The 13,478-nt window shown below is 29.5% G+C and overlaps 1 protein-coding gene across 1 annotated transcript in view; it reads right to left on the reverse strand.

Moving 5' to 3' along the window:
- LOC129975065 (nose resistant to fluoxetine protein 6-like) overlaps positions 1 to 13,478 on the reverse strand; it is a 52,931-nt gene that overhangs the window by 23,764 nt on the left and 15,689 nt on the right. Inside the window, exons 7-11 of the mRNA XM_056087947.1 lie at positions 12,885 to 12,977; positions 7,814 to 7,976; positions 2,942 to 3,021; positions 1,296 to 1,442; positions 68 to 197 (exon numbers count right to left, since the gene is read on the reverse strand). Of these exons, the coding sequence (XP_055943922.1) occupies positions 68 to 197; positions 1,296 to 1,442; positions 2,942 to 3,021; positions 7,814 to 7,976; positions 12,885 to 12,977 (613 nt within the window). The remainder of the gene's footprint in view (positions 1 to 67; positions 198 to 1,295; positions 1,443 to 2,941; positions 3,022 to 7,813; positions 7,977 to 12,884; positions 12,978 to 13,478) is intronic.

Here is a 13,478-nt window from a genome sequence, read left to right on the forward strand (position 1 = left end):
ATGAAATTTAATCCTCTCGAAGAATTATTAAAGCCAATAATCATCTTGTGATATGATTAATACTAACCTTACTATTTCCAATGATATTCGTGCTGATGCTTCTTTTATACAAATAATGACCAAGTACGAGCCCATTCAAATATGGGACTATCCTCGTGTAAGGTTTCGAATGAATTATATTATAATATTTCAAAAACCTGAAAAATAATTGAAAGATGTAATTAAAACGGTACAAAATTTAAATTAGTCTGTCAAAAATTTACATTTGTAAAAAGAATATTTTACAATTTCCTACGACATGCTTTAATTTATCGTATTATAACCGATTATTTCTGGTTTGAATATGGACTACAATCACAGTCAAAGATTGCTTTGAAAGATGCTTTTCCAAAATTCATTTTGGATAATTTTTTCGTAAAAAACAATAAAAAAAAAAAAAAAAAAACCCTACTAGGGACATCTGGCGAAATCATGTGTTATTTACATCTGGTGGTATAAATGTAGAAATATTTAAAGGAATTTACTAAATTTCAAAGTATTATAAAAATACGAAATAAAAATATAATAATTCGTAAATATAACCGGCTAATTATTAATTATTATAGAGTCTACAAATTAAATTACAAGTTAGAAACTTCTTATTTCAAATAATAATTGAGGCCTTAAACGAATATTTATATATACTAAAAAAGTAAAAAAAAAAAAAAAAAAAAAAAAAAAGACCTGTTAATTTTAAAATTATTTAGTTAATGAATAGCTGGATATTTTGTACTACTGTAATTTTGAGGACTTCCAGGATTTTGAATCCTGGAAGTCCTAGGGACTTTGACTTCATGCAATGAATTATCCTAGGACATTCTAAAATGACTTTCAAGGATTATGTTTCGGTTACGTGGTGGCGAAAACCTTATCGCTGGCCCAGCGAACCAGAACTTCTCAGATAGACTTCCATTGGCAGTTTGTCCGGACTTTATTGTTATATTTAGCAGCCGCGAGATACTTCGAGATTTCAAAAGTCGTTAATTCCCTGTTGCTTTTAGCATTTAATATCAGGTATTGATCCTCGACAGATGACAATCGTAGTTGTTAATGCACCTTTAGAGTGATTTTATTGTGATTGTACTTAAAGTTTAGCGTTGGTTTCATAACTTAAATATTAGAAATCGAGAAAAATATTGTCCAGCACCTTGAAGAATGTTTCAATTTCTTTCCTATCATATATTTACTGGTTGATATCTCAAGTACAAGTTCTCCGCGTATCAAAGTTTATTTCAACGAAAATTTAATGTTTTTACTTAGTTGATAAAGATCGGATATTTCCAGCTAGGAGCTCTACTCTTGATAGCCCTTCAGTTAAATTGTACTGATATGTTAGTACGAACGAAGCAGCACATGATCCACTAATACAAATCAATACTAAGGCATATCCTAGGCGTGGCCTCCTAAAATAGAAAGCTAAAAGTTATTAACATATGAGGAATAGTGGTCTTAAATAATAATAATTCTTCACTAATTATTATAAAAAATTAACAACCGAAATCTATAAACAGAACTACCATTCCACCGGAAGTTGGTGGTTTTATAATGCAGAAACAACATAACTATAGAAACAACATTTTACAAATTTTCATGTTTAAATTCATGCTCTTTTGATAAGAAATAAAATAGTTAAGAATAAAAATTTTAATTTCCAAAGTAGTTTTATTTCCTTTTTTATGGAACATTCCGAAATATTATATTTTTAAAAAGCCTTTTACATATAAAATTGATTTACGAAAACAAAACTTTTCTGGAGTTAAAATTCAGCTTCTGATTCCAAAAACCTCGCAGATCTAGGGCTTCACAGTTTTTCCAATATCAAAGTTCCTCTTTCTAATAAGAGAGAAATTTCCTTCTGTTTCTCAAAATATTGCAATGGCAACTCGCGTTCTAAAGAGATTGATATAAAAAAGATCGATTAGATGATGATTATTAGTGGATTTATATTAGAAAATTTTTCTCTACTTGTTAGTTATAAATTTTAACGAGAAAACACGTGTTTTAGTAGTTCTATCAATAAGAGTTTACGTCATTTCTCAGCATTTGAACAATTAGCGTAATTTGTTTACATGGCACTGAAAGCGTGAATTAATTATAATTTTACATCAAGAGTTTATTTTCTAAATTGATCGAAAAATAATAATCACAAATATTTCAGGTTTTTATTATTATTATTACGGCATAGTTAAGAATTCTTTTGTTGAAAGTTTTATCGAAATATGTAATTTAACTGGACTTTAAACCCTAATCAAAATATGAAGTAAAGGCAGGCTAATCGAAACACAAAATTTGTTGATAATATTCAGAGCAGCAGTGTTTCACGATTAATTAAAGGATTGAAGAAATTTTTACCAGCTGATAATCGATATTACAACCTTATTAATAGAGAAATAATTCTGCTCAAATCAGGATCATAAAATGAGGGATTTAAAACAAATATTTGGCACTGCATTCAATCATAAAATCGAGTTTGGACTTAGATAATATTATATGATTCCTTTTAAAGACCAAGAAATCCAAAGACATCCTCTAGCTGTTAAAAGCTAAAACATGAGTGATAGTGTGCATTATTACTTTGGTTCCAAGGAAACCGCATTCATAAAACGCTCACTTTTATTATTACATATATTTGGTAATTTTGATGTCATGCATAATACCAACAATGTTTTTGCTGTAAATGTTTCATTTTTTGACAGAAATTAATATTGAATAATTTCCATTGTTTGATGCTAGTTAGTTTTTTTGTACGTTAGCAATTTTAAAGCAAAAAAAAAAAAAAAAAATTCTAAAACTGTAATTTATGTTCTAAATCATTATATTGTCCAACTATTTTGAACAGAATATATTAAAAATATTAACTGTAATTTTAAATAAAAACTATTTACTAATAAGCATTACATACCTCATTAAGAGTATCATGAATAAAGGACTGATGATATAGAATTGCATGTCAGCAGCTAAATGCCAACCCCAGACGGTGCACTAAAATCAATACAGTTGAATAATCATTAGAAAATGACACAAAAAAGAAATAAATGATGTTGATATTTAATTTCAAAATGAAAATTTTTTTTAAAAAATTAGAAAAGATGTTTGATACCAAACAAAAACATATTTAACTTTATAAATAACTTCAACAATACAAACAAATTTTAAATTCGTAAAACGAGCTTAACGATTCTTTAAATCAATACTGAAGAAAAGTGAAACATTTCGTCACATCATTTGCTGAATAAAGAAATAATGAATACATGATTATGGAAATTATTCTCCTCGATTAACCAAGATTTTAAAAGGAATCTTTTTTTCTCAAGAATTTATATCAATTTTTACATTAACACATTTGATCTCCTAAGATATTAAAAAAATGTAAAGAAAAATATCCTAACTGGAAATTTCACATATTTTTAACGCTTTAAATATGACTACAGGTTTTAAATATTGCCTGAAAACTGCGTATGTGAAAAAAAATTACAAAAATTTAAAATAAATTGAAATAAATAATTATGGTTTTTCTGAACCATGTTTAAAACATTATATGGACAGTTATGGATTTATGTTTTTTTCATCTAAGAAGAAATGATTTCAAAATTTTAATTAGATAGAATCTCAATAACAAACAAATTGCAACAATCTTTTTTCTTAGATCTATTTAAGACTGGTAAATATTTTCGTATTTTTCCTTTATTAAACTATGTTAGGTCATAATTTCTTATACAAAATCTAGTTTTCAGTGTACGTAAAATGATGCAGGAGTGGCCTATTTCGGTTTCTAAGAATAACTGCAGAACAAATCTCATAATGATAAAGCATTTGTTATAAGATTCTTTTATATATATTTCAGAATTTGTTCAAAAATCCTTCCTTTGTTGAATAATTGAACTAAGTTTATCTTCAACATTTCGGATTCTTTAGTTTTGAAGCGAAAGTCGTTCGTTTAGTCGAGAAAAGACAAACACGTTGGATAAGGATAAGGACTCAGAAGAAAACACAAATCTTAAACAAGAATGAAAAAAAAAAAAAACACTGAAGAGAACAGCACTCTAAGAAACTAACAGAAAAAAACAGGCAGAACACAATAATAGCCCTCAGAGGGCAGTTAGAAAGTTGGCTAGCAATTAAAAAAATTATCTCGAACGTGTAAACACTTCTGTAACAGGGTATGAAATTTTCTAGAATTCTGGATATCGGATCATAATAGAGGTGCCATAATTTTTGTTTTTTTGTCACCTGAGTCGGGAATTATTTCAGCCTGTGTTAAAAATATTTGCAAATCATTCTTCCCTAGCCTGAGACTAAAAATAGAAGAAAACAATATAGCAGATTTCTAGCAACTGCTTCGTTTTATAAAATATCATTTCCATCACGAAATTTCTTGAAACAATTTTGCTGTATATTTCTTGTTTTAATATACTATTGAAATCTAAAGGTTCCTGTTATTTCAAATCCCAATTTAATCTCATGTAACAATAATGCGCCATTTTTCTTCTTTTTTATCTTTTTTTTTTATCTGTGTAATATATGTCACAATATATGTAAGTAAGAAAGTGAGACAATTAAAAAAAAAACATATAAATTGACACGCAAGGTTTACATTTTAAAGTAAAATGTAATACAATTCACATACCACAAATCTGCATCAGAAAGTATAAAAAAACATTTTCTCTTTTCCTTTTAAAACTCCCGAATGAAGCTGAGTTTTCGTCCTTGTTGCCACGATATTCGATGTGGGACATGCCTTCAATGTCCTTCGTTGAATTCGTTATTGGTATGCATCAATGTAACATAAGGTGCAAAAATATATCTCATCAAATATGAGATATATTTCGAAAATAAATATTCGTAGCAGATACAATATTAAACTTAAGAATTAATATGAAATCTTAAGAATGTTCTTGTTTTCAATATGAATATTTCTTTGAAGATTTATTTCACAATTTTAAGTAGTATATGTCTGTCGATCACAAGAATAGCTCCCGCCGAGAAGTCTGTCTAGTGGCGGTCGCTGTAGTAACAAGACTAGTTCATTTCTAATGGGGATTAAGCGTGTAGAAAAAGAATAGCTCCCGCCAAGAAGTCTGTCTAGTGGCGGTCGCTGTAGTAACAAGACTAGTTCATTTCTAATGAGGATTAAGCGTGTAGGGAATTGGCGGAATTAAAGGTTACATCACGTCATTCGTCTTCTCGGATTATAAAGAGTTGCACGTGTTATCTTATCCTTGTGTTTATTTTGCTTTTGCTTTTATAATTATTTGTTCCTTACTGGTTTAATTGATTTTGCTAATTTGCTAAACTTGCAAAATGGCCTTTAAGTTAAGGAAGGGTGAAATTTTGAAATCACAGGCACGTAAAATTGTATTAATGTTGCGAAATTTTGTTCCAGTGAAGCTTCATCGAAATCTGCGTTAATTCCACTCCCACAAGCTCTGAAAAGGGCTTATCAAGCAACTGGAATTTCTGAAGCTACAATAAAAAAAAAATAAGAAAGGAAGTTTCATCATCGGGCCCATCGACAGTTTTAAAATCACCCGGTAAACACCGTAAAAGACCTAGTGAGCGAAACTGTGAAATAGACGACTTTGATAAGTGTGTTATACGGCAAACAATTCAAGACTTTTACATAAAAGAAAGGAAAGTACCATCCATCAGAAAATTACTACCCGTGTTGAAAGAAAAAATTGGATTTTCGTGGCAAAAAGACACATTGTGCAAAGTCTTACATTCAATGAATTTCCGATGGAAGAAGTGCATGAATAATAGAAAAGTACTCATGGAAAGACCAGATATTGTTTTTTGGAGACACAGATATTTGAGAGAAATGAGATGTCACAGGAAAGCTGGACGACCGATTGTCTATATTGATGAAACTTGGGTAGACAGCAATTTGACATTTAAGAAATGTTGGCAAGATGACACAGTTTTGGGAGCTACAGCAAATGTTAATTTGAAAAATAGACTTATAGTTGTTCATGCTGGGTCATCAACGGGTTTCCTTACGGGTGCTTTACTAGTATATAAAGCATCAACAAAAAGCGGCGACTATCACGGGCAAATGAACTATGAAAACTTTAAAAAATGGCTGTTGGAAAAACTTCTTCCAAATTTGCAACCAAACAGTATGCATGGATAATGCACCGTATCATACGACTGTCGAAAACCCCACTCCAACGAAGTATTCTACAAAAAAAGTTATGATAGACTGGTTGAAAACAACGGAATACCCTGCGATCAAAAAATGCGAAAAGCGGAACTGTTCTCTCTTATAGACAGTAATCGTCCAAAGAAAATTGTCTATAAAATTGATAATTTAATAGAGAAAGAAGGACATGAAGTTATCCGACTACCCCCTTATCATTGCGATTTGAACGCAATCGAATTTGTGTGGTCCTCTGTAAAAAGAATGATAAATTAACGAAATGTTACTGGCGATTTAAGTTTGGACAATCTGAAATCTCTTCTTCAAACAGCTATCACTGAAGTTACTTCGGCAGAATGGGCTTGCGCATTGAAAACACGTAGAAAACCTTGAAAATAATTATTGGGAGAAAGATGGACTGTTAGAAGATTTAGTGGACGAACTGTCATTTCAAATTGATACCAATGATGATTCTGATTCAGAAGAAACCGAAACTTGTGAGAGTAATTTAGAGGATTTTGAAATGCTTGAATGAACATTATTTTCGAAATTTAGACGGTATTTTATTTTATTTTACTTTTAAAACTGTTTTGCCTTAGAAATTGTTGGAAAATACATGCTGAAAGTTTAATAATCAACGAAGTTCTGTCATTGTATTAATAATCTGAAGTCCTTGATAATTATTAATAGTTATGAAAATATTAAACAATTATTAAAAAGTTAAATAGTTACTTTTTTATTGTAATAATTTTCATCTTTATTGCATATTCATTAATATTTCATTTTTATGTCTAAAAGTTTAAATATTATTATATAATTAATATATTAAACAATTTTTTTCACTCTTTATAAATCAATTAAAAAAATCGCCAATACATCATCAAGGCGATCAGTAAGCCAACATGGATGCCTTTCTTTTTAAATCCCCTATTGAAATTAGAGCAGGTCTTGTTTCCACGGCAACAGCCTATCGTAAACATATTGGCGGGAGCTATTCTTGAGGTAGACAAACAGTATATATATATATATATATATATATATATATATATCGGTTGATTCATTTTTAGTTAAAGATTAATGTAGAAAGCGCAATTTATTTAGGAAAAATATTTTCCAGCATTTCTTAAAAACATTTTCGCAAAGAAATACATGGAAAAAGAAGATAGAGGAAACTTCAAAAATTAGTCGCTATCTGGGGGTAAATTAGAAATATCACATGCATCACTAGTGATAATTAAAAAAAAATCGAATTTCATGTTCAAGGTACTTTGAATATTTAAAGCTTAAATTATGGACTTAAAATTCCTCGAGTTCTAAGCTTCATTACAATAGACAGCAACTGTATATGTAAACCTGTTTCCTGGGAAATCTTTCAGATCAAAGCACATCGTTACATTGTTATTGAATCTACTTAAAAAAATTCGGTGCCATTCAAATGCTCCATCCTATTCATTTCACCATGATTCCAAAATTTAAGATCCTTCTTTTTCCATTAAGTAGTATTTACTTAAAGGACTTTCGAAACCAAAAAATCTAACAGTAAAGTTCTCAGAAATAATTTTTGTCCATATATTTCTTTTATAATTAATTTGTAAATTTTGTATCATTTTTCCTTTTTAAAGATATCATTTTTCCTACCTGGTTTTCCGCTTCTTCGAAATTGTTGATATAAAGAAGTTGCCACCACCAATCTTTCTTGCACACTGGATTTGTATTATAAGTAGGCCATATTATTCCGGTTCCCGTGTATGTAAACAAGGTGGTATAGCACCCCAATACAATCATGTACACAGGGGTTAATCTAATAAAATTGATTTTAAATCAGTAAACATTTTCAATTATGATCTTATGCTGAAAATAATAAATTATAATACACAATATTACAGTTAGTAAAAGTTATCAATATAATTTATGTTTAAGAAAAGATTTTAAAATGATTCGATGAATAAATACACAATCTCTATTTTAAATGAATATTAATGTATATATATATAGAATATGAATATAGATATGTAGAATATCAATCAAATTTCTTAAATAGCATAAAATTGCCATTTATCCCAAAATCTATTTTAAAACCTCTATTTAATTACATGAATTTCTCTTGTCCATTAGAAATCATGGTAGTAGTAGACCATTATATATATATATATATATATATATATATATATATATATATACGAGGTACGTACCAAATAGCTCTAATGTTGCTTTAAAAACCGGACGTTAATATAACTAAACTAAACTAAATTGGATAGTGCTCATTAATATTAATGAAACATAATATTAATATTTTTCTCCGGACATAATAGAAATAATAGAAATTCTAAGACATAAGACATAATAGAAATTCTAAGGTCATATACAAATTTAGAAAGCAATTAAATGCAAGTGGACCAAAATTTAATAATTTTAAAACTAGTAAAAAGAACTGGTCAAATATTTTCTTCCTGAAATTTCTCTGCAGGCACCGGTTCAGCAATTAGTCTTGGAATTAGAACCAAGAAGAAAAAAAAAAAAAAAAACTGAATTTTCAAAAAAATGTTGATGACGAAATTTGTACTGATTGTAATAGTATGAAATTTTTTCTCTATAGTATCTTCTAGTTTACTAGAAGTAGTATTTTCTATTTTTTCTGGAGATAGAAGCCAAGATCCTGAAAATTGGTTAAAGGAGTTTCATTGAGTTACTAAGTACAGCGGATTTGATGATATGATGGGCTTTGCAAATACCTATTTCCTCTTAATGGCCACAGCAAAATAATAGTATGAAAACAAAGAAATTGTGCTTCCAACATGATGAACTTTCAAAACTCATCTCAAAATCACATTTTCCTGATAGCCTACATTCACATGTATGTAAAACCGAATCTTTAATCAAAATAAAAGCAAATATCAAATTCATGGAGCATTGAATAAACACTTTGCCAATCAGATAAAGAATCTATAAAATTTCCGCAACCGAGATAATCAACATACAAGAAGAGGAAAAAATGCTTTTAATGGATATTATTCAAGAATCGGCATTCCTATTGAGGCCAATGGAAACGATGGCCTCATAGCTATTGTAATCGAGAAGGGGAAAAATTTGAAGCTGGCGTTTTTGTGTCGATTATCATCAATTAAATAAATGACAAAGAAGGATGTCTATGTACTTCTCAGAATTTGCGACATAATGGTCTGTTGAAAAGGTGTCTTTTCATCCAGTAAAATTTTTTCTGGCTTTTGCAAGTAAAAACGATGAGGCTGACAGAGAAATAATAGCATTTAGTATCCCCAGATGGCTTATGCGAGTTTAAAGTCATTATCTTTGGACTTTTTAATGACCCTACAATATTCGAGAGAATGATATCAGTATACTTCGCCAATTAAATTTGTTTGTGTTGTGTTTGTGTGTGATATATAATCGTATTTTCTGTTGTGATTGATGAGCATTTGCTTCGCCTAAGGTCTGTCCTAGAATGTGACCCTATAGCAGGAATGCAGTTAAATGCAAAAAATGGCAATATGAAGAATGACAAAACATGGCAGTCAAATTAATTTCGGATTTGGTGATAACTTTTAAGTGATTTAGAGTATAATCGGATAATAATAATGTTAAAACAGTTGCTGAATATCCTGTTCCACTTTTAATACCATGTTTCAAATTTCTGAATTTTCTCATACTATCGAAGATTTATCAAAAATATTTTGTTTCAAAACATACATTTTCCTAAAATTGCTAATGAAGGATACAATAGATACAATATCAGCCATTCACAACTTTAAAAATCGTTTTATGAAATTAACCTTTTTCTCTTTGATAAAAATGCTCACCCCCCTCCAGGACTGCTTGTAAATTCCAGTGCCTACATGATGGAGAGTGGTGGTGCAAATTCAAAACGACATGGAAATATAGCCTATGCGCCTAGAGTGTTCAACAAAGCGAACAAGATTTATTCAGCTACAGTGCTGGAATGTCTCAATGTGATTTGGTCGATCACTAAATTTCACTTTTACGTCCTGAGACGTCCCGTTTACACATATTACCGCCTTATGTTCAGTGTACCTACTGTTTTTTTAAGAACGGGAAGTTTCATCAGGAAAGCCAGTTCCTTGAGTGATGAGACTACAGGAGCATGATATCAGCATAGCATACAAATGCGGATGCAAGCACAAAGATTCCGACTGTTTATAAGGACATTCGTTGCCATCTACAATTGACGAAAAAATAAAAAAAAAAGTGTATTTCAATCCCAACACCTTTTACATAAAATCATGATAAGTTTTCTGAAATAATACAAATAAAAAAGAGTCTCCCTTGATTATAGCGAACTAGTTGGTATTATTTGCAAATTTACCTTAAGAAAGTCTCCGACATTTCCATGGTGTTTGTCTTGCGGATTATTTATGTTTTCTTAAGACAGATAGAATAAGGCAATAATTTTATTGGACTCGCATGTATAGAATTATTAGATGATATGTTTAGTCGTAGTAAAAAAAAATGTTGCGGCTAATTTGCATAAAGCGAAAGCTTTAGTTCATGTGCAAAGAATGCAGCTTTACCATAATTTTTCATGTCAACCAGAAAAAAATTAAACCGAAGATGCTATTGAAAATAAGACAATGAAAAATAAATAACCCATAATTGGCCCTTTCTGTAAACGAGCCTCTGAGCCAGCAATCATTCAGAAGAAAAGAATTTTGGATACAATGACAAAATCATATGATCCCAAGTTGAAAATTTATCAATACATTTCTAAACATGCCTGCATATGTAGGGAGCGGATAGTGTTGCTTTAAAAGAAATAATAAAATTTCTACTCTTTCTTCCTGATGTTGAGAGTTATTTATTGCACGAGAACCCAATCTACGAGCTTGAAGAAAAACTGAAAAATAAATAATAGAAAAGGAAAAGCAACTATTAAGAACAATTATGCAGAAATCATCTTAAATTCCAGAAGCTGCAAGTACTTTAGCTCTTTTTTGTATTATTTTTTTATTCTGATATCTGAAGCGAGATTGTGAGGATTTCTTTTTGCTTTTTTCTTTATTTTATCTTCAAAAATAATTTTACTTTCCGAAATGTATTTTCTTCCTAGTAATATACATAAATATTCATGTTCTTTCATTTAGAAATTATTCTCCTTTTACTTTGACACTCTTTTACCAAAGCCATCTGAAAATTTTGCACATAATAATGTTTGTGCTAATATCAAAGTATATACTAAGTATATAAAGAAGTTATGGGTAGCCACGGGTAGTCATTTTTATCTATAACCATAATATTCAGAGTAGAAATAAGTATTTTTCAAATTTTCATTAAATGAAGTTCTAGGAATTATGCATTTTAAGTGAAACTAAATAATGTTAACCTGACTGGCTATGAGCGTGGTAAAGACGTTTGTAATCAAGGTACATTTTGGCATTTTTTTTTTTTTATAATGCAATGGAAAATAAAAGAAAGTTTTGGAAGAAGAAAAAATCTTCCTGTTGATAGATTTAATCTAAATTTTTAAAGCCTTATTGTAATTCTATCCATTCATTCCATGTTAGCAAAAATAGGATGCTCGTTTCATATTAGGTTTTTCTTTCCATCCGAATGCGTGTACACAAACTGTTGATGATTCGAACCCCGTTCGCAACGATTTATCACATGAAGTGAAATGATGCTTTAAATTATTTATGCAAGAGGTTATTTGACGGTTTTATGCAAATGTTTTTTTCACTCTATATAAGAACGGAAGCACTCGTGCGCGCTTGCTTAGACGTATATTCAGATTCTTTTTTTCTTTTTTTCCCTTGTGTTCATAGTCTGTGTCGGTGTAATATGTGATATTTTTATAATGTATTAAATGTTTGTTTGTCGCAAGAAATAAAAGTCTGTGTTTTTAAGAAGTCTTCTCGACCTGCAACATTTTACAAGCACCAGTCACATGCATTTTTCACTGCTATTATTTGAACATTTTACTCTGCGGGCCTTACAGACGATTGATCTTGACAATTACAGGGTTTGACCCCAAATATCGTCTGACAGTCCATTTAGTTCTTGATTTGCCGTCTCCTCATACATATGGGAAAATTAATGCATTTCTAGGTTTTATATTTTTTGCATAAAGCATGGTGTGAGATTTCTCATGATTGCCAGGTTAAATATGGGAAAGAAAATATTTATGAATCGGTAATTTTGTTAAATTTGATTTCGCCATTTGGTTAAATAAATATTTGATTTAAATCGAACTGTACAATGAAAATGTTAAATAAATTTAGTAGAATGCTAAATTTTACTTTTGTCGTGAGAAGAAATTCAAATCAACTATAATAAATGTGATTTTTATTCATTCACTTAAATTTTTGTGCGAGTTTATTTCGAAATATTTAAATACATATACGAAAAATATTATTTTTAAAATATAATCTATATGAATTTTGTTTAAAACGTGAAAAAAATGAATAGAAAAGAAGCGTGGGATGCCATTAAAAAATATCATCTCTATGAACATTTTGATCAGAAATATTTCAAAGTAAAAGATTTTTAAAAGGTGAACTCATTTTGGATATTATTGTTGATTAATAAGTGTTTTTCTAAATTATTCATTACTATTTGGATATTTTTAAGTTTGCCATTCATATGCGATACGCGAGGCATAACACAAACTTCAAAGTTCAGATAAAGTTTTCTATACATGAAAGATACAAGAAAAACTGGAAAATACGAAGATGGACTTTACCTTGCAAATCGTTTGAAATAGAAAAAAACCCAGGAGATGTTTCCATTGCGCTTACTATACTTGTGAAAAAAAAGATAGCCATTCAGGAATCCACTAAAATTTGAGAAGAAAAATAATAAGTTATTAAAATATTATCATTTTCATATTTTTTATTTTATCAAGATGTTAAACTAAAGATTAGGAGTGAGACATAAATATTTTCTAATAGGTATGCTATCTTAGAAGCTGTATACCCTGTATGGCAAATTTTGGAAGAACGGGCTCTGTCATTAATTACAATGGTGCTTTCAATGTAATCGCGCATGCATGGTAAATTTCATTTCGATGGTATGCTTAAAAAATATTCTTTTTATTTTTTAAAAATTAATTGAAAATTTACAGTTGTTTATTGGAATACTAAATTTTTTCAAGCTGTAATATTAGGATAGAACAATGTAAATTAATTGAATTCAAAAGAAATTTTACAAAAGTGATTTGAAAATGTACCAATGCATGAATAAATCCTTGTAAGTTTAATTTAATTAATGAAATGCTAGGAATAAATTTTTTGTAACAGATGAATTCAATTCAAGCACGATAAGCACATCTCCAAAT

Source organism: Argiope bruennichi, chromosome 7 (assembly GCF_947563725.1).
Source record: "Argiope bruennichi chromosome 7, qqArgBrue1.1, whole genome shotgun sequence".
In the NCBI taxonomy this organism is placed as follows: domain Eukaryota; kingdom Metazoa; phylum Arthropoda; class Arachnida; order Araneae; family Araneidae; genus Argiope; species Argiope bruennichi.